The sequence below is a fragment of the Bufo bufo genome, chromosome 2 (assembly GCF_905171765.1).
Source record: "Bufo bufo chromosome 2, aBufBuf1.1, whole genome shotgun sequence".
NCBI lineage: Eukaryota > Metazoa > Chordata > Amphibia > Anura > Bufonidae > Bufo > Bufo bufo.
The window spans coordinates 104252655-104278555 of NC_053390.1; the positions used below are offsets into that span (position 1 = coordinate 104252655).

The 25901-nt window shown below is 45.9% G+C and overlaps 1 protein-coding gene across 1 annotated transcript in view; it reads right to left on the reverse strand.

Moving 5' to 3' along the window:
• Positions 1–22096: 22096 nt before the first annotated feature.
• Positions 22097–25901, reverse strand: part of THBS4 (thrombospondin 4) — a 59987-nt gene continuing 56182 nt past the window's right edge. The window contains exons 20-22 of the mRNA XM_040421374.1: positions 25258–25430; positions 24947–25086; positions 22097–22290 (exon numbers count right to left, since the gene is read on the reverse strand). Of these exons, the coding sequence (XP_040277308.1) occupies positions 22238–22290; positions 24947–25086; positions 25258–25430 (366 nt within the window). The 3' untranslated portion in view covers positions 22097–22237. The remainder of the gene's footprint in view (positions 22291–24946; positions 25087–25257; positions 25431–25901) is intronic.

The following is a 25901-nucleotide window of genomic DNA, read 5'->3' on the forward strand; positions in this document are numbered from 1 at the left end:
CCTTCAGACAAAATAGGACTAGGATCTTTAGAATCAACTCCCCCCGCCCCCAGGAAAGCTGCACGACAAAGCATCCGCCTTGACGTTCTTAACCCCAGGGCGGTAGGTGACAATGAAGTTAAATCTGGTGAAAAACAGTGACCATCTGGCCTGCCTTAGATTCAGCCGTTTAGCCGATTCAAGGTAAGCCAGATTTTTGTGATCCGTAATTACCGTAATAGGATGAATTGCTCCTTCCAACCAGTGCTTTAAGTGGGCCAAAAGAGGTGCCGGTACTCTATTAGGCGCCGGTGCTCCCCCCCCCTGCACATCAGACCCCCCCATCACACACATATATATTAGTTCCTCTATGTACCAGTACAGTACCCCCCCCCACCACCGCACATTCGTTCCTCTCTGTACCAGTACCCCCCTGCACATCAGACCCCCCCCCCACTCATCACACACACACACATTAATTCCTCTCTGTACCAGTACCGCCCTGCCAGGGGGGTACTGGTACAGAGAGGAATTAATGTGTGTGTGTGTGTGATGAGGGGGGGGTCTGATGTGCAGGGGGGTACTGGTTCAGAGAGGAACGAATGTGCGGTGGTGGGGGGGGGGGGGGTACTGGTAAATAGAGGAACTAATATATATGTGTGTGATGGGGGGTCTGATGTGCAGAGGGGTACTAGTACAGAGAGGCACTAATGTGTGGTGGTGGTGGGGGGGGGGGGTACTGGTAAAGAGAGGAACTAATGTGTGTGATGAGGGGGGGGGGTCCTGGTACATAGAGGAACTAATATATATGTGTGTGATGGGGGGGTCTGATGTGCAGGGGCCCCCTACACATCAGACCCACCCATCAGACACATATATATTAGTTCCTCTATGTACCAGTACCCCCCCCCCCACCACCGCACATTCGTTCCTCTCTGTACCAGTACCCCCCTGCACATCAGACCCCCCCCCCCCCCTCATCACACACATTAATTCCTCTCTGTACCAGTACCCCCCTGCCAGGGGGGGGGGGGGGTACTGGTACAGAGAGGAACTAATGTGTGTGGGGGGAGGGGGGGTGCCTGTCACTCACCAGTACTCTTCAGAAGTTGGATTCCAAAGCAAAGTCGATGTTCTTTGCTGCACCGTCCGACTCCTGACTCCAAGGAGGACCAGTCACTGGTCGCCGCACTGATCGCTCCTCAGTCACAGGCGCGCGGGAAGGAGTTGACGTCACCTAACGTGAGGTCAACTCCCTGCCTGCGCCAGCCTGAGCCGTACTCTGCAACGACCCCCCCCCCCCCCACTAGCTGCCCAGCCAACGACATTAGGGAGGAGATACTGCCAGCTCTCCGCTGCGCTCCGGTACCGGAAACCCACGTACTGGGCGCACGGAGAGGTGCTGGTACTCTCCAGGGCAATTTTTGGAAGTGGCGGTACTGAGTACCGCCGCGTTCCGGCCCACTTCAAGCACTGCTTCCAACCAATGGCGCCATTCTTCAAAAGCCAACTTAATGGCTACCCACGTCATAATTTCTTTCAGCAGTCGAGAGTTTTTTTAGAGAAAAAAGTACATGGGAGCCATTTACTAGGTGAAGGACCTCTACAATGAATGGCTGAGTTGCACCAGACGTCTGGTTGCACCAGAATAGGGGCTGAAGCAAAACATTCCTTCACAGCAGAAAAGGCTTGTAATGCTGCCTCAGACCAAACAGAGAAATCGACCCCCTTCCTAGTCATGTCTGTTAAAGGTTTAACCACAGTAGAATAGTTTAAGATGAATTTACTGTAGTAGTTGGTGAATCCCCAAAACCGCATAAGTGCTTTCAGATTTTCGGGTCGATCCCAGTCCAACACCGCACAGACTTTCTCGGGATCCATACGAAAACCTGAGGGTGAGAGCAGGTAACCCAGGAATTTCACTTCCTGAGCAGCAAAAACACATTTTTCCATCTTCGCATACAATTTATTCTCTGTTAGGATCTGTAACACCTGTCTCACATGATCCTGATGAGTCTCCATGTCTGGAGAATAAATTAGTATGTCATCCAGATATACAACAACAAATCTCCCCACCAGATGATGAAAGATGTCATTGATAAAGTGTTGAAAAACCGCTGGAAAATTGGTTAGGCCAAGAGGCATGACCAGATTCTCAAAATGACCCTCAGGGGTATTAAAGGCTGTCTTCCATTCATCCCCCTCTTTGATCCTTACCAAATGATATGCCCCCCTCAGATCCAATTTAGAGAACACCTTGGCACCGACAATTTGATTGAACAAATCCGGAATCAAAGGAAGGGGGTAAGAATCACAGACGGAAATACGGTTGAGCTCACGGAAGTCCAGACATGGTCTAAGGGTACCATCTTTTTTTTTTTACAAAGAAAGACCCAGCAGCCACTAGAGATTTGGATGGTCTGATATGACCCTTTGCCAAGCTCTTGGTGATATATTCTCGCATAACCTTTCTTTTGGGTTCCGAAAGACTATACAACCGAGATTTGGGCAGTTTAGCTCCAGGAACAAGATTGATGGGACAATCATACTCCCGATGCAGGGGTAACTCCTGGTTACCACTCTCAGAAAACACATCAGAAAATTCGGAAACGAACGAGGGTACAGTTTTAGTGGTGACCACAGAGAAAGACGCATTGAGACAGTTGCCCATGCAAAAATCACTCCAATCGAGAATCTGTCTCACTTGCCAGTTGATGGTAGGGTTATGTTTGCTTAACCATGGCAAACCCAAAACCATCGGAGCAGACAGACCCTCCAACACAGAACATGAGACAGATTCCTGATGGAAATCACCCACTCTTAAATGGATGTCATTTACCACCTGTAAGAGGTGCAGAATCAATTGCAAATACAGAAATCCTTTTCTCTAGTGCACTAGTAGTCAGCCCATGAATACGAACAAACTGTCCATCAATCAGGTTAACCCCAGCCCCACAGTCGATAAATACCTCAATTTCTAGTTTTGGACTCTAGCGCCACCTCGGCAGACAGAGGAAATCGGGTACTACCAGTAAATGACAAAAGTACGTTTTCTTGCTAAGCACCCACACCACCAATAGTAATTTGGCGATTAAGCGTTTTTCTTTTGTTTTCACCTTGACACTGAATGTACGGACAAATATTTACTAAATGTCCCTTTTTTCCACAACAAAAACATACTCCCTTTATATGACCAGAGCTCTTACCAGCAGTCACAGGAGTAGCTCCACCCAACTGCATAGGCTCCTCAGGCATAACCACAGGTGTCTCTTTACCATAAGTATCAAAGGAAGCCGCCACCTTATAAGGTCCTGAGGGTAAGGACCCTTAGATCTCCCCCTCAGGCGTCTATCCAGATGTACAGCAAGGGACATAGCTGCTTCCAATGTCTCAGGTTTTTCATGAAAGGTCAACGTGTCCTTCAGCCTCTCAGATAGACCTTGACAGAACTGGCTACGGAGAGCAGGATCATTCCACTCCGTATCCGTAGCCCATCTCCTAAATTCGGAGCAATAGATTTCCGCTAAGCGCTCTCCCTGCCTTAAACCACGTAACTTGGTCTGAGCCTGAGAGAACCGATCCTGGTCATCATAAATAAGACCCAAGGCTCTAAAAAATTAATCTACCGACTGGAGAGACGGTGAGCCATTCGGCTTAGAAAAAGCCCAAGACTGTGCATCATCCTTAAGCAAAGAAATGATCATACCCACACGATTCCCTGAACCAAATGAAATTGTCACTACCCCCAGAAAATCTGTCCGGGAGGGCAACCTTAGGTTCAGGGCAGGCCTGGTACCCACCATCAGAACCAGCTGCCTGTGTTCCCTGAATCCGTAAGACTGTTCCGCGGAGGTCAGCTACCTCCAATGACAGTCCCTGCAGATGTTCGACCAGTGCAGACATAGGATCCATAGCTGCACTGACCTGAACGAAATGGTGTTTTTTTATGGCGGTAGATAATGTCACAATCAGTGTGTGTGTGGGGGGGGGGGGGGAGACGACGACGACTCCACACTGAACAGAGGAGGGAAGGTGAACAGTAACTGGGCCTGGAAACTAGGGAAGAAACAGGACACCTCCTAGACAACCCTAATCTGGGCCCTGACTACCTATCAATATGAATAGACCTTGAAGGTAGGAATATTCATATGCAGGATACCTAGGCCCGTATTTCCCTATAAGGCCCTGGAATAAGTTAAGGACCAGAGACAACCCATTCCTCCCCAGATGGACGAATGGAAGTCTCGGTCTCAGGCCCAGATACAACAACAGGGAATATAACAAATACAAACAAACGCGACACTTAACTTCTGTAGAGATGGAAGAACAGGAATACCAGAGACGACCTCACACCAGCGTAGCCAAACCCAAATTAAGCTATCTACCGCATAGTCAGAAGGGTGGGGTCAGACTATAAAGGGTAGACGTGATGACCACTGAGCAACAGCTGAGAAAAGGGAAGTGGTCATTAACCCTATCAACACTGAATAAAGAGAAATCAAGGAGGCTGTTAGATTCCTCCACAATAAGCCAGTCTCTCTGATCTCCTGACACCAGTCACCTGAGGGACCGTGACACTTTCACAGAGCTCATCTGGATAAAGTCGGTCCTGGGTGTCCGGAAGGCCACTTGTAGAAGGGCGGGTACTGTCACGGGTCTCTCCCGTGACAGGGGTCAGAGATTTAAGAGACTGACTGCACGTCATGTGATCTGACAGCCTCTTTGGTTTCACTTGTTTCTGTGTTGTTGCTGGTTATGACCACATCTCTTGTCTCAGGTGTAGCTTAAGTGGTCATTCCCACTCCTCTATTTAGTCTGGCCTCACCCATCATGCTATGCGGTTGATAGCTCCTTCTGGTTGTGGAAGTGCTGGTGTTTGGTTCTCCTCTGAGTTCCTGCTCGTCCGCGTACTTCGGAGTTAAGTGTCTTTTTCCCTATTTCTTTGTTTGTTGTATTCCCCTGTCTTTTGGTATTAGGCCTGCGGGAGTCTCCTGTTCCTTCAGCTGGGAAGGAACAGGTCGTCTTTTGCCCTGACACTATTTCCAGGGTCAGATTGTGCTCTAGATTCCTGCGTATGAACATTCCTACCATCGAGGTCTGTTCATACTGATAGTAGTCAGGGCTCAGTTTAGGGATTCACTAGGAGGTGACCCTTCCCCTTTCCCTAGTTTCCAGGCCTAGTACCCCTTCCCTCCGGTGTTCGGTATGGAGTTTACCTATTGCCTGTTGGACTCTGCCTCTGCCTCATCCTTCGGTCCTGCACTGTTGCTCCTGGTTATGACTTAGTCTGTACCTCTGGTACCTTGCTCAGGTACCTCCTGGTCTGCCTAGACCAGCTGCCTCATGTGCCAATTCTCCTCAGGAGGTAGCGACCTGGTGTTCCCTTCGGGAAAGTCTATCCCCACCATCAGGGGTACTGTGAAGATTGAGGGGTTCACTTAGACAACACCCTTAGGGGAGGTAGGACATGTGGCACGGTGGGTTCACACCCGCTGGTTCATGACAACCACTAAGTCTCCATTGCACCAAGTTTCCATCTGCTGTTTGATCACCTGTGTGAGTACATTGCATAAAACCCCACAGTGAAAGTGTGGACTTCCAAACTGATTGAAAAAGGCGAGCTTAGTCTGATGTTTATGGTTCACCCTATTGGTTGTATTGCCTAAAGAAAAGTGTGCACGCTATGCCTGGATGCTTAAAGGGGTTATCCTGGTATAAATTTTTCTTTTTCATATTGAAGCTGTGTGGGAGGAAGCATTAGGAGGAGACAGCAATAGACAGATGGAGGGTGTAATGGGCTGAGTTTTCAGTCCAGGGAAAGGTGTAGTAGGCGTTTTACATTTCTGGCTGATCTTGCGGCGCACAGCACTATGGGAAGTATTGTGGCGGCTGCTCATATACGGCCACAACCTGGAAGTTCGGGTTGTAAACAATAGAGCGCAGCAGGAGCATGCAGAGTAAAGTGAAGACTCAGAAAAAGTAACCGGTATACTATTATGCTCTGTAGCAGACTAAATGAAGTTTACACAGTCAAATGACATTTTTAGGATCCTACACAACACCTTTAAAGAGGACCTTTTACCACTTCTGACATGCCTGTTTTAATAGCTTCATGCATTCCCCATGTAATAATACTGGATCGTCTATTTTTATGGCTCTATGTTGTGCCATTACTTTATTATTTCTACTAGAAGTTACAAATTAATTACTAGCAGTCTGCAGTAAGGGTACAGAGGGGTGGTAACAAGTTGCAGGGTGTACCTGCACAGTCTGAAAATGGCAGCAGTGATTGGATAGAGTGAGTCTGTGCAGGTACACACCCCCAACTGGTTACCACCCCTCTGTACCCTTACTCAGGGCCGGCGCCTCCATAGAGGCAAGGGGGGCAATTACCCCCGGGCCCCCGAGTCCTTAGGGGCCCCCAGCGCCAGCCCGCAACTAACTAGACTATTCTATAATTCTGTGTGGCGACAGTGGCGGGCTGTACTGTTGCTAACTCCGCTAAGCGCAGCTGCGCATGGAGTCCCGGGCTGCGGGAGGTCCGGTCCGGACTAATGGCAAGGAGGGGGCCCCGCCCGCGGCCGCTCTGAGCCCTGCTCTGCCTGCCTGCCTCTTTAAGAGAGCAGTGGCTGTGAGCGTGCCGCCGCTGCCGCACAGGCACGTCTTCGCGTCTGACGTTGCCACAGCTCCGCCCCCAGAGAAGAAGGAGCGAGCGCAAGCGGCAGCCAGCCACAGCCCACAGACTCTGCCAGGGAAGGCCCGCCACCCACACACAGACAGCCAAGTTGAAAGTTTCTCCAAGTACAGTCAGAACAGGTAGGTTAGGTTAATAACAATTGGATCCCATCTCACCCGTCCCAGTGCCAGTGGCAGTGGGACTCGGGAGCACTGAGCAGAGATGTACTAGCCCTGGTTCTGCTTCAAGCAGACTTCTTGGACTGGAGAAATGTGCATTGGGGGGGGGGGGGGGGGGGGGGTAGGAAGTGTGCTGCCATGATGGAGGGGGGGAGAAATAATGTGACGCGAAGGGGGTGATGACGTGACATGGAGGGGGAGAAATGTGACATTAAGGCCGGGGGGGCATCATTGGGGGCACTTCTTACTGGCACATTATTAGGTTGCACTATAGGGGCACATCTTACTGGCACATTATTGGGGGGCATCTATGAGGGCACTTACTACTGGCACATTATTGGGGGCACTTTTTAGTGGCACATCATTAGGTGGCACTATGGGGGCACTTCTTGCTGGCACATTATTGGTGGGCACTGTAGGGGCATCTACTGAGGCTACAAAGAAGTGGTATGTTATATGGAGGGCTCTATACAGTGGTATTTTATACTGGGACACATTGTGGTGGGTACTATGGGGAAGGGGGGAGAGGAGTACTATGGGGCATCTATGGGGGGCACTAAGAAGGTGTATTTTATGCTTACTAAGGGCATCTACTGGGGCACTATTTATGGGGCATTTTATACTGGTACATTATGGGGGCACTAGGAGGAAGGGGGAGAGGAGCACTATGCGGCATTTACTGGGGGCACTATATAGGGGTATTTTATACTGGTGCATTATGGTGGCACTATGGGAACATTAGCTCAACTGGGGGCATTGCAAGGGGGTATTTTTTGCACTGTCTATTATAAGGAGAATTATTACTACTGGGGGGGGGGGGGCATCATGGTGGGCTTTATTACTCCCCCATGGTATGACCTCCTAGTAGCAGCACCAGCCTCTCCCTGCTCTGCGACCTCACTGCCCCTTCTCCAAATCCTTATTATGAAATCTTTCTCATTAGGATAAAACACATCAGCTCCACCGATCCCCCCAGCCAAAGTGTTGAAGTGGTGTCCGAGATCCCCAAGGGCCAAGCCAAGTAATTGTAAGTTTTCATGTGAAATATGTTTCACATACACTCGCCTAAAGAATTATTAGGAACACCATACTAATACGGTGTTGGACCCCCTTTTGCCTTCAGAACTGCCTTAATTCTACGTGGCATTGATTCAACAAGGTGCTGATAGCATTCTTTAGAAATGTTGGCCCATATTGATAGGATAGCATCTTGCAGTTGATGGAGATTTGAGGGATGCACATCCAGGGCACGAAGCTCCTGTTCCACTACATCCCAAAGATGCTCTATTGGGTTGAGATCTGGTGACTGTGGGGGCCATTTTAGTACAGTGAACTCATTGTCATGTTCAAGAAACCAATTTGAAATGATTCGAGCTTTGTGACATGGTGCATTATCCTTCTGGAAGTAGCCATCAGAGGATGGGTACATGGTGGTCATGAAGGGATGGACATGGTCAGAAACAATGCTCAGGTAGCCCGTGGCATTTAAATGATGCCAAATTTGCACTAAGGGGCCTTAAGTGTGCCCAGAAAACATCCCCCACACCATTATACCACCACCACCAGCCTGCTGTCACGAGGGTGTCAAGACCCACGCCTGACTCCGTTATACCCGGGGTCAGGAAGTCACAGCGGTTGGCTGCGCGCTCTATGTAAGATAGGGCTGTTTCCTTATGGTAGCTTTCTGGGTTTGCTTTGCAACCCTTTTTGGCTCACTCAGGGATCCGTAGCTCCTTCTCCTCAGCTGTTCCTTGTCCAGCACTCCCAACCTCCTTATATTCCCCTCTCACACTTCTCTGGTTGCCAGATATAGAGCTTCCTGCCTGGACTTCTATACTGACCCTCTGGAGCTGTGTTGCTGCGTTCTCTGGTTGTTGGTCCAGAACGTTACCCTCCGGATCCCTGTTGGACCTTTGTGGTCTGCTGTGGTCGCCCACCTGGGTGTATGTGTTTGACTGTATTGTCTGTCCTCTCCCTGGTGTTTCCCTCTTAGTGTCAGTGGTGCGGACAAGCGATCCCACTGGCCCGTTCACTATCTAGGGCTCATTCTAGGGAAAGCCAGGGTTTAGGCACGTGATCGCCGCACGGGTGAGGAACCCATCTAGGGACGTCAGGGCAGTCAGGTGCCAGCCGCAAGGTGAGTCAGGGGTCACCACCTTTCCCTCTCCCTTGGGCAGGGCTTTCCCTTTTCCCTCCCTGTGCGTGACGCCGGTCATTACACCTGCACAGTGGTAACCAGGCATGATAGATACATGTTCTCATTCTGTTTACGCCAAATTCGGACTCTACAATTTGAATGTCTCAACAGAAATCGAGACTTATCAGACCAGGCAACATTTTTCCAGTCTTCAACTGTCCAATTTTGGTTAGCTTGTGCAAATTGTAGCCTCTTTTTCCTATTTGTAGTGGAGATCATTGGTACCCGGTGGGGTCTTCTGCTGTTGTAGCCCATCCGCCTCAAGGTTGTGCGTGTTGTGGCTTCACAAATGCTTTGCTGCATACCTCGGTTGTAACGAGTGGTTATTTAAGTCAACGTTGCTCTTCTATCAGCTTGAATCAGTCGGCCCATTCTCCTCTGACCTCTAGCATCCACAAGGCATTTTTGCCCACAGGACTGCCGCATACTGGATGTTTTTCCCTTTTCACACCATTCTTTGTAAACCCTAGAAATGGTTGTGCGTGAAAATCCCAGTAACTGAGCAGATTGTGAAATACTCAGACCGGCCCGTCTGGCACCAACAACCGTGCCACGCTCAAAATTGCTTAAATCACCTTTCTTTCCCATTCTGACATTCAGTTTGGAGTTCAGGAGATTGTCTTGACCAGGAGCACCCCCCTAAATGCATTGAAGCAACTGCCATGTGATTGGTTGACTAGATAATTGCATTAATGAGAAATAGAACAGGTGTTCCTAATAATTCTTTAGGTGAGTGTATAGCATACACTGTGCCACACAATATACAGTTTCTTCTGCATGAGGGGGGGGGGGGGGGGCCTTATTGTTTTTCGCCCCAGGGCCCCATTTCACCTAGAACCGGCCCTGCCCTTACTGCAGACTGCTAGTAATTCTTTCATAAATTCTAGTAGAAATATCAAAGGTACAACATACAGCCAAAATAATAGATGCTCCAGAATTGTTTTACATGGGGAACGCATAAAGCTATTAAACCAGGCATGTCAGGAGAGGGGACAGGTCCTCTAAGTACAAATCAGCTAGAGAAGTGCAGCATAAAGAAGATTGCTCTAAACAGACACTTTGGCATATTAACTACCTGTCCAGCCGTGAAACCTATAACATCTGTGAAAATTGCATTTTGTGCCATCAGGCAGGAGAACCCCAGAAACGGAGTGTGCCCCGAAGAGAAGAAAAGTGCACCTTTCCCATCACTGCACTGCTCAAGGGCGTGAGAGAGTGAGTACTACTACCACTATCCTTGGTACTATCACTTCTATCCTCCTCCTCTGCTTCCCACCCCTGTGGCATGCTGCAATAACAACTCAGGAGCATCTCTTCTTATGATTCTATGTTGGATCATTCCTTTATCATTCCAGCCAGAACTCAGCTAGCAATGACGGTCCAGATGAGGATTTGCTCCTGCACAGTCTGACATTATCCAATCTGAGTTGCCTGTTCTAGCAGGAACGAAAGAGGAATGGCACAATGGTAGGTAGATACTACAACAGACATGTCAGGAGAGGTGACAGCTCCTCTTTAAGTAGAATACCAAAAAAGGGACCAAGAAGAGAGAGGTCCATGATGATAGGTTTATCAAAAGAATTGTCCTTTAAAGTAAATAAGGTAATGAACCAATATTTGGAAATCTGCAAATCTTTTTTAGGACTTACTTTACAGGGACCAGTCAGTTATTTTTGGACTGCTGGGTTATGTGGAGCACAACAATGAAGCAAAATCTGGAGAATTAAACCATTTTCTAGTTGTATTACTATATCCTCCATTATGTCTCTTTCTTATGTTAAACCAGTTTGGTTGGCAGATGCTTTCATGTAGCTTACACTTGTAGATAGGTGTGGTCTGCCCACTACATCTTGGATTAAAGGAATGGAGAGAATAACATGCAGCCTGTTCTTTAAATGGAAACATCTCATCAGTTAGTGGTTCCTGCCGTCTGATGTGCTTTCAGTAGAGTATGTGTAGATCTATAATTTTGCATCCCCTCGAACAACCACAGCATACAGTAATATCAAAGCACAATAGTAAAGTATTTCAGGGTGAATATTTTCCACTAACGTGGCCAAGGAATGTATATAGACATAGAATAGACATGACATGATGTGATACACTGAACCTGAAATGTAAGAAAATTGTATGTTTTACACCCTTAATAAAAACCATAAGTATCAATTTATGGGTGAGTCTTTGCTTTTTCATATGTAGTTAAAGAAGTCCCCTGCAATTATTTAAAAACCAGTGACCAAATAGATTTTAGAGTCTTTAGTAAATATATTTCAGGAGAACCCAAAGTAGGTCTATATATAAGTATCACGCAACTATGAAGGTGACTTTGTTGCTGGGGATACACCCATATATTTGTTTTGTGAGCCACTGCAACTATTTTTGGCTGAGGAGGCTTTTCGACAATGTGCTAAAATATATATAACTTTCACACCCTTGGCCCCATGCTCCTGTGACAACTCGACTCATGGAGTAGATTTTAGGATCCTCCAGATTAACAGCAGTAGATCTCCGCATCTCTAAGACTGTTGTAACATAAGCAGATGTGTATTCGATGTGCACAGATTTTTGCTTAGAGCTAATCCCAAAGGAGGTGCCTCGTTTCCACTGAGCGGATCGGTTCGGGTCGGTGCGGTACGGTTCGCTATTTTGGGTGTTTCCACTATGAAAGCGATCCATACAAGCGAACCGTACCGCACCATTCAGGGTCCTGCTTCAGATGTAGGGCCATAGAAAAATGGAACGGTTCGGTTAGGGCGGAGCTACTTGCGTCACACAATACATTCTCCTGATTGGCGGCCTGAATAACGTCAAACGTAAGCGCAACATAAACACCACGCCGCCATTACTACAGATAATGGGAGAAGGATGCCTGCAAACAACAGCAAGCTGTGGTCGTCTCAGGAACTATCCACTTTTTTAACTAACTGCCTACACATTTTTTTCTAAACCACGTATGGACCCGGCGGCCCGAGTTGCAGTGGAAACGCTCACCTAAATAGACCGGACCATTAAAAATCTTCCAAACTGTGCCGACCCGAACCGATCCTCTCAGTGGAAACGAGGCATAACTAGCCCCCTGGTCTTCACCCATTAACTCCTGTGCAGGGATGTGTACTCTGCTGGAGGGGAACCACCAGGACAGGCTACTTCTTAGAGTAGTCTCGGTTCATGTGACTGCTAATCCTTAATAGACATTGGTGTGGAGGACCTAGGGATCAAGCAAAACCGTAGTGAGGGACAAGCCTTGGTCAGGGCAGGCAATGTGAACTAAATCCGGTAATCAGGCTAAAGGTTAGGGCCGGCAGCACAGGGTCAGTATGAGAGTCAGGCAGGAGAGAGTCAAAATCCTGTTGTCAGACAGAGGTAAAAAAGGATAATCAGAGCCATTGGATGGGAGCACAGAAGGTGTGCACACAATGGCACTTTAAGAAGCCAAGAGTAGCTTGTGCATACCTTCCTAGGGACCAGAAGAGGCTGCAAGAAGAGCGCACAGGCCTAACTGAAGGCCAGACTTAGTTCTCCAATGTCCGTACCTGCCGAGGGGGCAGATGAGGCTGCCGACGGGCATGGACCACCAACTAGGGAGGGGAGAAGTGGTGAGTAACCTCGCGGCTGTGTCCCCGAGCAGAAGGGCTCCATCTGGCATGGGCCTTCAACATTACAATTGCCTGACCTGTTCTATCTTTCAGCTTAGTGAAAGGGCCTGTACAGACTTCATATGGCGGCTCCATGCGGTCACATGAACACTGCAGGCTCCAGACACTAAGTAGGCATTGGTTAGGGAGGTGAGAACAGTGGTGCAGGAAAGATCTTGCAGGTCCCACTTCCAAACCACAAAGTTAGGCAGAGTAACAAGTGGAAAAATCAGGGTAATGTAGGGGACACGTTAGTCAGATAAAACAGTTGGAAAAGGTATGGGACAATTAATAATGGTAAATGGAACGGTATGAAACAGTTTTTTGGTGGCTTCCCAGATAACCCCTTTAATGTAATTTAGGGCAAGTTTACTCAGCAGGGACTTCATTCTGTATGGAATGACAGCTCAAAAAACATCAGACTTTTCCAACAGAAAAATCCACTGTGGAATCCATGGCAGAAATTGAAGGCTAATCCTCACGTTTCTTCTGCATTTTTTAATTTTGCATGTGGCGGATCCACACTCAGCTTTAGCCCATTCAGTGGGGCTAATTCGCAGGCAGACACTCAACATAGTATCCTATTGTGTGTCCATGCTAAGAAAGTAAACCTTCCGCTACCATGTAAGCAGAATAATAGTCTCATTAAGAACAATGGGAGGCAGTTACATGCAGATTCTGGCATGTAGATCCAGAAACAAACTCTGCAGTGTGAGCAAGTCCTTTAATCTCTTGTGCTGAGAGCATGGCCCACATTTATTAATGTGCTTTTGCCAGTTGTTAATGTAAAATACTAAGTTTGCACAATTTTTTGTGACCTTTTTATTCACTTGTCAAATTTGTATTAGTAATGTAATCAGTTCTGGAGATTACAGCAGTAAACAACAATTGGACATCATTGTGGATAAAACCACAGTCCACCACAAGGGTTCTTTGTCTCTAACATTGTTATGATCTGTTCTTTTTCAAACCCATATTCATCTCCTCAGTGTCTAAATTGTATATTTACAACACAAGGAAGCATAAATCACTTGACATATATACAATCATATAACACCAAAAGAGAGAAACAAGGCTAGCACAAATAATGATGGATGTAAACTTTATTATAGTCTCAACAAGAGACAAAATGTATTAAAATGCACATAAAAAACACAATACAATGGTAAGTGGGGAGCACTCAGAATAATGGAGCACCACTGGATAACAGAACGTATCCAATCAGTTGAGCATTGGCAGCAGGGGCGTAACTAGAAGTGACTGGGCCCCACAGCAATTTTTTGTATGGGGCCCCCCACCCCGCGCACTTCGCAACTCAGGTGCCAGGGGGGCACAGACCAGGGCAGCATAGACAAGGGCTGGGGGAAGGGGGGGGGGTTGCTGCAGATTTGTGCTTTCCTGTGTAATATAACTGAAGAGGTGAATATGACGTCACACTACATTGTATGTATAGCACAGTATGACCCCTGCTGTAGGATAGGTGCCCATTCTATGTATTGCTGTATTGCTGCAGGGCTGACACCGACTGTCCCAATGGTCTAAGCCCCTAGTAACCACAGCTCACTGTCTCCATACATAAGGGAAGCCTACAAGTACCCAGGTTTTAATGGATTTACACCTATCGCAAGAACTAATATTCTGGGACTTGTAGTTCCCCAGAAGCAGTACAGGAAAGGCGGGGGCTCTGGTTTTCTGCGACCCCGTATCTACATCAGTGCTGGAAATGCTCCATTCACATGTCCTACGGCAATGGCTAAATACTATACTTGGCAAGGACCTACTGACGTCACAACATCACGTGGCACTCCCAGATCACGTGGATCAGAAACAGGAGAGTAATGTGCTTTTTCACATGGATCATGGAGTTCACGAGTGTCAGCAGCGCGGGAGAAGTATACGGAACCTACTCATGTAGTAACTTATTTTGAACTGAGATGTGGGGGGGACTGTACGCTGAGGTGTGGGGGGGGACTGTACGCTGAGAAGTAGGGGGGACTGTACGCTGAGATGTGGGAGGACTGTACGCTGAGATGTGGGGGGGACAGTACGCTGAGGTATGTGGGGGGGGACTGTACACTGAGGTATGTGGGGGGGGACTGTACGCTGAGGTGTGGGGGGGACTGTACTCTGAGATGTGGGGGGGACTGTACGCTGAGGTATGTGGGGGGGGGACTGTACGCTGAGGTATGTGGGGGGGGACTGTACGCTGAGGTATGGGGGGGGACTGTACACTGAGGTATGGGGGGACTGTACACTGAGGTATGGGGGGGACTGTACACTGAGGTATGGGGGGACTGTACACAGATGTGGGGGGAATGTACACTGAGGTGTGGGGGGACTGTACACTAAGATGTGGGGGGGACTGTACACTGAGGTGTGGGGGGGGACCAACTCACTGTGAACTGGCTATATACTATTCAGTTACATGTCCTACCTCAGGAGATGCGAGTTCATAGTGAGCAAAAGGACCTTTCATGATGTCAGGGGCACGTGATCAGTCACATGAGTGGGTGGAGTCAGGCTTCGGGCTGTGCTGGAGACTGTGCTGCTGCTCACATTTGGTCACACAGGGGGCGGTGTTTGGTGATGGACAGGCCAGGCCCCCAATTGGAGCTGCACTGTATGTGAAGGGGCCTGGCCTGAAAAACTATTAGATAATTAGGAAACTTTGTGCCTCACGCTGCTGGGCGCCGGGCCCCTTGTCAGCCCGGGCCCCGAAGCAGCTGCTTCCCCTGCTGTTACGCCACTGATTGGCAGCCAAACTTGGTGTTAAGCCGAAGGCCTCCACAATCATAACCTTTATTAACCACCTCAGCCCCCATAGCTTAAACACCCTTAATGACCAGGCCACTTTTTACACTTCTGACCTACACTACTTTGACCGTTTAGTGCTCGGTCATGCAACTTACCACCCAAATGAATTTTACCTCCTTTTCTTCTCACTAATAGAGCTTTCATTTGGTGGTATTTCATTGCTGCTGACATTTTTACTTTTTTTGTTATTAATCGAAATTTAAAGATTTTTTTGCAAAAAAATGAAATTTTTCACTTTCAGTTGTAAAATTTAGAAAAAAAAACGAGATCCATATATAAATTTTTCTCTAAATCTATTGTTCTACATGTCTTTGATAAAAAAAAAATGTTTGGTTAAAAAAAAAAAATGGTTTGGGTAAAAGTTATAGCGTTTACAAACTATGGTACAAAAATGTGAATTTCCTCTTTTTGAAGCAGCTCTGACTTTCTGAGCACCTGTCATGTTTCCTGAGGTTCTACAATGCCCAGACAGTACAAACACCCCACAAATGACCACATTTCAGAAAGTAGACACCCTAAGGTATTCGCTGATGGGCATAGTGAGTTCATAGAACTTTTTATTTTTTGTCACAAGTTAGTGGAAAATTATGATTTTTATTTTTTTTTCTTCTTACAAAGTCTCATATTCCACTAACTTGTGACAAAAAATAAAAACTTCTATGAACTCACTATGCCCATCAGCGAATACCTTGGGGTGTCTTCTTTCCAAAATGGGGTCACTTGTGGGGTAGTTATACTGCCCTGGCATTCTAGGGGCCTAAATGTGTGGTAAGTAGTTTGAAATCAAAATCTGTAAAAAATGGCCGGTGAAATCCGAAAGGTGCTCTTTGGAATATGGGCCCCTTTGCCCACCTAGGCTGCAAAAAAGTGTCACACATCTGGTATCTCCGTACTCAGGAGAAGTTGGGCAATGTGTTTTGGGGTGTCATTTTCCATATACCCATGCTGGGTGAGATAAATATCTTGGTCAAATGCCAACTTTGTATAAAAAAATGGGAAAAGTTGTCTTTTGCCAAGATATTTCTCTCACCCAGCATGGGTATATGTAAAATGACACCCCAAAACACATTGCCCAACTTCTCCTGAGTACGGAGATAACAGATGTGTGACACTTTTTTGCAGCCTAGGTGGGCAAAGGGGCCCACAAAATTTAAAGAGCACCTTTCGGATTTCACCGGTCATTTTTTACACATTTTGATTTCAAACTTCTTACCACACATTTGGGCCCCTAGAATGCCAGGGCAGTATAACTACCCCACAAGTGACCCCATTTTGGAAAGAAGACACCCCAAGGTATTTCGTGATGGGCATAGTGAGTTCATGGAAGTTTTTATTTTTTGTCACAAGTTAGTGGAATATGAGACTTTGTAAGAAAAATTAAAAAAAATAAAAAATCATCATTTTCTACTAACTTGTGACAAAAAATAAAAAATTCTAGTTGTCTTTTGCCGAGATATTTCTCTCACCCAGCATGAGTATATGTAAAAAGACACCCCAAAACACATTGCCCAACTTCTCCTGAATACGGGGATACCAGATGTGTGACACTTTTTTGCAGCCTAGGTGGGCAAAGGGGCCCACATTCCAAAGAGCACCTTTCGGATTTCACAGGTCATTTACCTACTTACCACACATTAGGGGGGCCCCTAGAATGCCAGGGCAGTATAACTACCCCACAAGTGACCCCATTTTGGAAAGAAGACACCCCAAGGTATTCCGTGAGGGGCATGGCGAGTTCCTAGAATTTTTTATTTTTTGTCACAAGTTAGTAGAAAATGATGATTTTTTATTTTTTTTAATTTTTCTTACAAAGTCTCATATTCCACTAACTTGTGACAAAAAATAAAAACTTCCATGAACTCACTATGCCCATCACGAAATACCTTGGGGTGTCTTCTTTCCAAAATGGGGTCACTTGTGGGGTAGTTATACTGCCCTGGCATTCTAGGGGCCCCCCTAATGTGTGGTAAGTAGGTAAATGACCTGTGAAATCCGAAAGGTGCTCTTTGGAATGTGGGCCCCTTTGCCCACCTAGGCTGCAAAAAAGTGTCACACATATGGTATCCCCGTATTCAGGAGAAGTTGGGCAATGTGTTTTGGGGTGTCTTTTTACATATACTCATGCTGGGTGAGAGAAATATCTCGGCAAAAGACAACTTTTCCCATTTTTTATACAAAGTTGGCATTTGACCAAGATATTTATCTCATCCAGCATAGGTATATGTAAAATGACACCCCAAAACACATTGCACAACTTCTCCTGAGTACGGCGATACCAGATGTGTGACACTTTTTTGCAGCCTAGGTGTGCAAAGGGGCCCACATTCCTTTTATGAGGGCATTTTTAGACATTTGGATCCCAGACTTCGTCTCACGCTTTAGGGCCCCTAAAAAGCCAGGGCAGTATAAATACCCCACATGTGACCCCATTTTGGAAAGAAGACACCCCAAGGTATTCAATGAGGGGCATGGCGAGTTCATAGAAATTTTTTTTTTTGGGCACAAGTTAGCGGAAATTGATTTTTATTTTTTTTTTCTCACAAAGTCTCCCTTTCCGCTAACTTGGGACAAAAATTTCAATCTTTCATGGACTCAATATGCCCCTCACGGAATACCTTGTGGTGTCTTCTTTCCGAAATTGGGTCACATGTGGGGTATTTATACTGCCCTGGCATTCTAGGGGCCCTAAAGCGTGAGAAGAAGTCTGGAATATAAATGTCTAAAAAATTTTACGCATTTGGATTCCGTGAGGGGTATGGTGAGTTCATGTGAGATTTTATTTTTTGACACAAGTTAGTGGAATATGAGACTTTGTAAGAAAAAAATATATATATTTCCGCTAACTTGGGCCAAAAAAATGTCTGAATGGAGCCTTACAGGGGGGTGATCAATGACAGGGGGGTGATCAAGGAGTCTATATGGGGTGATCACCCCCCTGTCATTGATCACCCCCCTATAAGGCTCCATTCAGATGTCCGTATGTGTTTTGCGGATCCGATCCATGTATCAGTGGATCCGTAAAAATCATACGGACTTCTGAATGCAGCCTTACAGGGGGGTGATCAATGACATGGGGGTGATCAATGACAGGGGGTGATCAATGACAGGGGGGTGATCAGGGAGTCTATATGGGGTGATCACCCTCTGTCATTGATCACCCCCCTGTAAGGCTCTATTCAGACGTCCGTATGTGTTTTGCGGATCCGATCCATGTATCAGTGGATCCGTAAAAATCATACGGACATCTGAATGCAGCCTTACAGGGGGGTGATCAATGACAGGGGGGTGATCAATGACAGGGGGGTGATCAATGACAGGAGGGTGATCAGGGAGTCTATATGGGGTGATCACCCCCTGTCATTGATCACCCCCCCTGTAAGGCTGCATTCAGATGTCCGTATGCGTTTTGCGGATCCGATCCATGTATCAGTGGATCCGTAAAAATCATACGGACATCTGAATGCAGCCTTACAGGGGGGTGATCAATGACAGGGGGGTGATCAATGACAGGGGGGTGATCAGGGAGTCTATATGGGGTGATCACCCCCTGTCATTGATCACCCCCCTGTAAGGCTCTATTCAGACGTCCGTATGTGTTTTGCGGATCCGATCCATGTATCAGTGGATCCGTAAAAATCATACGGACATCTGAATGCAGCCTTACAGGGGGGTGATCAATGACAGGGGGGTGATCAGGGAGTCTATATGGGGTGATCACCCCCTGTCATTGATCACCCCCCCTGTAAGGCTGCATTCAGATGTCCGTATGCGTTTTGCGGATCCGATCCATGTATCAGTGGATCCGTAAAAATCATACGGACATCTGAATGCAGCCTTACAGGGGGGTGATCAATGACAGGGGGGTGATCAGGGAGTCTATATGGGGGTGATCACCCCCGTCATTGATCACCCCCCTGTAAGGCTGCATTCAGATGTCCGTATGCGTTTTGCGGATCCGATCCATGTATCAGTGGATCCGTAAAAATCATACGGACATCTGAATGCAGCCTTACAGGGGGGTGATCAATGACAGTGGGGTGATCAGGGAGTCTATATGGGGTGATCACCTCCGTCATTGATCACTCCCCTGTAAGGCTCCATTCAGACGTCCGTATGTGTTTTGCGGATCCGATCCATCTATCAGTGGATCCGTAAAAATCATACGGATGTCTGAATGGAGCCTTACAGGGGGTTATTAATGACAGGGGGGTGATCAATGACAGGGGCGTGATCAGGGAGTCTATATGGGGTGATCTGGGGTGATCAGGGGTGAATAAGGGGTTAAAAAGTGACCGGGGGGGGGGGGTGTAGTGTAGTGTGGTGCTTGGTGCTACATATTACTGAGCTACCTGTGTCCTCTGGTGGTCGATCCAAACAAAGGGGACCACCAGAGGACCAGGTAGCAGGTATATTAGACGCTGTTATCAAAACAGCGTCTAATATACCTGTTAGGGGTTAAAAAAAACACATCTCCAGCCTGCCAGCGAGCGATCGCCGCTGGCAGGCTGGAGATCTACTCGCTTACCTTCCGTTCCTGTGAACGCGCGCACCTGTGTGCGCGCGTTCACAGGAAATCTCGCGTCTCGCGAGAGGACGCGCCGGCGCGTCCAGGAGGAATCAATCAACCACCTCCAGGACGCGTCGCTGCGTTCGGCGGTCCGGAGGTGGTTAAAGGGGTTCTCCTGGAATTTTGAAAATGAAAATACTTAAATATTACTTTATTGTAAATATATTACCATATACTTTTCATTATTTATAATGGCTCATTTTGTTTAGGGAGCAATCATTAGGAGAAACAAAATGGCCACCGTCCTATTGACACACACAAAACCTGTCCTAATCATACAGGATGGCAAGTAACTTCCAAGCACTGAGGTAAAGAGTTGCCTCATCCTCCTCTCCTACTTGTCAGGGATTATGATCCTGAATACAGCTGAATCTCTGTAGTGGAGTTCATGAGGAGACATGAAGTACAGAGAGGACAGTCTGTGGTAACGGAGACTGCATACAAGTGCTGCTGCTCATCAGCCACATTACCCCCACCCTCCTCTCTGTACTTCATGTCTCCTCATGAACTCCATTTCTACAGAGATTTAGCTAAAGATCATATTAAACTCAAGTCAGGATCATAGAAGATAAGGCAGCTCTTTAGCTCACTGCTCTGAAGTAACTTGTCCTGCTGTGTGATTAGGACAGTTTTTCTGTGTACTAATAGGACGGCAGCCATTTTATTTTTCCTAATGATTGTTTCCGAGACAAAACAAGCTATTATAACTAATGAAAGGTATTTGGGAATATATTTATAATAAAATAATATTTAAGAATTTTTATTTTCCTAATTCCCAGAGAACCCCTTTAAGCATGTTTATAGCAGTGGCTGCTGTGCACAATCACCAAGGAAGGACATGCATGTTGGAGGTGTGGACTCTTACATCAACACGCCCTATGTGGAGAGAATGTATGTGATTTAGACCGGAATACCCATTGCTGGCACCCCCACGACAACCAATACTCTCCTGTTCCTCTTCATGGGAGCAACAAGAGTTGTCGAAACAAAATGCTCTGGACACCTGTATAAGTAATCAGTGAGGTCATCTAGAATGCAACCGAAGACAACATCTACATGGTGTTTGTATACTCTCACCATGTTTGTCTGGATTATAGCAGGTCCATTGAGGACCACAAAAAAGATGGGTGGTGAAGTACTGTAGAATCAGTAATACTACTCAAATAGTACAGCCATACCGTGCCAAATACACTACAGGCATAAAGCATACCGCCTTGCAGTTTGCAATTAAATATCAGTGTGGGAGTTTATACTAAGCTATGTATGATATTGACAAAGGTCCTCTTTTTACAATGAACAGTCGCTCAGACGTTATTGCTTGAGAATGGAGGAGTGGGGTCTCCATATCTGACTGCAGAACAACCTATAATGGGCTGGGGGATAATTACAGGAGAAACGGTCGTGACCTACAGAAGTGTAGACACAGAATCAGGTATGGGCAGGATCAGTCACCAGTACAATCCTGTAGATCCCAGCTATTTTGCACCTACTGTAAATATGAGGTGCAGTACTGAGTGTGGAGTGGGGCACAGGCTTCTTTTTTGTCATAATTCTCCTGATCACTCTGGTGCTGGTCATATCACAGGGAGCCCAGGTACAAGTGGAGGATCTGACGTGCACAGATGCTGAATGGCAACCAGACATTTCCATCGGGATGACAGACCAAACTTTATTCTGCAGCACTGATGGAAGTGGTGACCGCAATCTTCTTGCCACCTGTCGCCAATCGACCTATTGGTCGTGATCAGCGGACTGCCAACTTTTGAGATACAGATTCTCTAATAAGAAATGACCACATATTGTCACAGACAGCTTTGGTTGTCCTTTAAGTAGGAAGTGAGCAGTTCTTTCCCACCAAACACCCAACCTCCACCTCCTTGTCCCCAGCCTACTGTAAGATTGTAGGACAGAGGTGTCAACAGAGCCTGCTCCAGATCCCAGCATCTTGTCTAATGCTACTGTGTGGTACCATAACCGAGGTCAAGTGGAACGTCAACTCATCCTAAACTGTGCCTTTGACGCATCCCGAATGACATCCAACAATGTAACCAAATTTTAACCCTTTCTTTATTGTATCTGTGTCATTTCACATACATTCATGTTCAGTAGGTATAAAAAGAAATTTGTTACATCAAATAAAAATGTGATTACGGCAAAAAAAATAAACTTCTCTTCTAGCTTTCTGCTTCTTTAACTTACAAACTGCCGAGCTTGAAAAGCTTGAAAGTCTTCAGGGATCGTGTCTGGAAATGAAGAGGGGAAAACACATTATCTCACGGTCTGAAAGTTGTTTCTTTACGGGCAAGAGGAAACAATAGCAATTATCGTCTTGAAATGTTAAAGAGGGCCTGTCACCACAAAATGCAGAGCAATCTGCAAGCAGATTACCCCTATTGCTGCTATTCAAAGCCATCAACTCACTACTTTAAAGGGTTAGCTTGCCCTATTATTTATACCGTTGTTTGTACTTGTACTGTTTTATATTGTTGAACTGCATGTTATATGTTTATTGTAATATATCTTGTTCATTTGGAATGTTATTGCACTGTACTGGCACTGCATTGTAGAAAGGGTAAATGCACAGCCAGCTAACATTAAGAGATTTTGGGTCTTTCTACAGCCTGTGCACTGAGAAGCTAGTCCTTTTCCACAGTCACCATAAAGGAATATTTTTGAGTGGAAAAAACAGACACAGTGAACTTTTGATGGTTTGGTTTAACTCTCTCAGACTTTTGTTTACTGAAAACCACTTAGTCATTCCTATTTACTTGTATTGAGGCCCAATACAAGTCGGTGGCATCCTTAAACTGAAACACTGTTTCTGTTAGTCTGTGCTTCTCCACTCTACCCCTTCCTCTTCAAGGCTCATTTAGATTGTTTAGAAACTGTATAACAGTAGAGCAGACAGAGCCCATAGTGGTCTGCAGGTAAGGAGCAGTGTTTAGTAGGAGAAACTGTTCCAGACTGCACAAGTATTCAGAAGATGATGCTGACAAGGGGATACTTTGCCACAGACCCTGGGTCACCAGCCTTTTGACCAGGGAGCCAGCTGGATGACTGAGCCACAGACCCTGGGCCACCTGCCCTTTGGCCAGGGTACTCGCCGTCTGAGAGAGAGAGGGACAGCTAGCTCAGGCCTTTTCTCAACACAGAACTTTCTGCTACCAGAAGGGAGACTGGAGAAGCCAGCTCAGTGCATTGCCTGTATTGTTTTGCACTTGAGTTCCTCGAGTAAGGAATCACACTGGTTTACTGCAAACCCTGACTCTGGACTTATTTCCTATTGCAGTGCACCACTCCTTACCATCCCCTCTGGAGAGCTGCAACACATGGTGACACCTCAGTGGTGTCCAAGGGACTCAGCATAGTATTGGTGACCACCTCAACCCTGATCACTGCACATGTTATAGAGCAGGAGAAGCTGAGCAGATTGATATATAGTTTTATGGGAAAAGATAAAAAAAGAAATGTGTAGGTTATTCATTTATATCTCTACATTTTTTTTTACTTCAGTTGTACATGGGGAATGTGTTATCAGTGACTGATATAATTCTCTGTGTAAGTGTGTATACAGAGATAGCTGTACACGGGGAGTTGTTATCAGTGATTATACACTTACACAGATAATGTTAATATTCATAGACAGCTGGTGAAAGAGCCTCTTAAAATATTCAGTACCGTTAGTTATGCATATAGAACAAGATATTGGGTGTGCACAGTTGCAAAATATTGACCTATATCTTTGACAGGACATTTTACACCACTACGGAATGATGCCATAGACTAAAGCAAACAATGAGACATTTTGCCCACCTTCAGGTCCAATATGCACCACTGGTGAGATCTCTGAGATCTGGTGAACATTACCCTTCCTAGTTTACTAGGGTACTGGATTGTTTGTGTTAGAGACAGAAACTCACTCAACTAGTGAATACCAGAGTTGCCAACCGTCCAGTGTCAGTGATTTTTCTGAGGCTGGTGATACTTCACTATTTTAATAATGGTAATTATCATTATTTTAATGCTGGTAATGAGGTCTTATCAGTATATTGAGCTATAAACATGTATTACTGTACTTATAATCTTTAGCATTCATTATGGTTTTCCTATTTGTCCGTACAAAATGTTGGCTGTCTGCGATTTTGGGATAAGTTGTCCAGAAAAAAGAAAAAGTCTGATTGGCAACCCTGTTGAATTCTGATCATCTTTGTGTTACTATTACACCAAAGAAAATCTTTTTTTCATACTGGACATGTCATGACTGTGGATCAAGTGGGTCACCCTTAGTCCTTGAGGTTCAGTACAACAGCTGTTGGATGGACAATCACCTCATTTCCCACCAATCTCCAGCGTTCTTATACCTAGTACATATTCCCCATCACTGCACCTCCACTCTCACCATGCACGTAGAGTTCTCAATGCCATCCTTCCATATGCAGTGGCTCCATACTTCACCTCTCATATATGATATATGTATACAATGAAGCCCTACACTCGCTTTCTTAATTCATCTGCTTTCCACTGCGACCCAGCATTCACCCTCTGGAAGGAATCACTAATTGGTTGCATTGGGTATCAATAACATAGTGAAAGTCAATACCTGCAGGACAGGTGACCTTCCCAATGCCCTAAATGGCAGAGTTCATATTACCCCAGGACCTACGGCATTATCATGGTCAGAAAAATTTCATGACAGACATTTTACTTTTCTTTTTCTAATGCATAAATTCAGTGGCAACCTAGGTGGCAACAACATATGTCCAACCCCTGTCCTAGCCCAGCTAATGTGTCATATTATACTGGTATGCAGTGGAGCTCCGACTCTAAAGGTTGTATGTCCCTTTTGCAGGATCCCATACAAGTATTTTTTTTACTTATTAAAGTATGTGATAAACTTACCGTTACAGCGATACTTCAGGTTGGACCAGATAATGTTTTCCTGTGAGAAGCAGAATACTCCAAGTCTTCCGCCACGCATAGTGGTATCCACAGTAACTCCCGTATCTGCTACCAGCTCACTACCTTCAAAGAACCTGGCCCTGGAAATGCATCATAAATTGATAAACCGAAAGAACAGACATGCAGGAAATCCAACATACACCATTTTATTTCTGGAAGGTTCTTCAATGGTGTGAACTGTGCTCCACATATATTTACTCATTAGGTACAGTACTTTATACAAAAGAATTCATCCTAATGGATGTACTGACCTAATGTACCCAACCTGAGGTCTGTGCTGCAGGAACCAGCGGTAAGACACCTTGTCTTTCCATCCTACATTTCTGGGGTCTTTCCACAACAGCCTCACTTGGTCATTGGTGTCTCCGGTATGCCACAGAGAATTTCGAAGATGTTCTCCAGGCCCTGTCTTTGATTTGACTGCCTACAAGGGCACAGATCACAGAACTAGTTATGAGAAGAATATGTAATCCCAGTCACATCCTAAAATTGTAAAGTCAAATTTTGGTGTTTTACCAAACGTAGAAATAATAGATTGTCAATGCAGATTTACTCAATATTCCAATAGGTTAGGAGCAATAAGAGAAGCAAAAAAGTTGTGAAAAAGTTTCACAAGCCTTGTCTAAATTATTATTTTTACAGTATTTTTTTAATTTTATTTTTACGTAATTTCAAGTGAAATCAAAACTGTCAGACCGAAAAACTATGTTGCCCCTAGCAACCAACCAAAGCTCAGTGAAAGCTGAGCTTTGATCGGTTCCTACTGGTAATAAGCGCAGCTCGTCTGTCTTTTCAAGTCCAAGGAGGAAGATTTATTTAAGGGATTCTACCTTTTTTTAGAAGAGTTCTGACAATAATCTGATTGTAAGGTGTCTTGAAGTTCAGTACCTGAAAT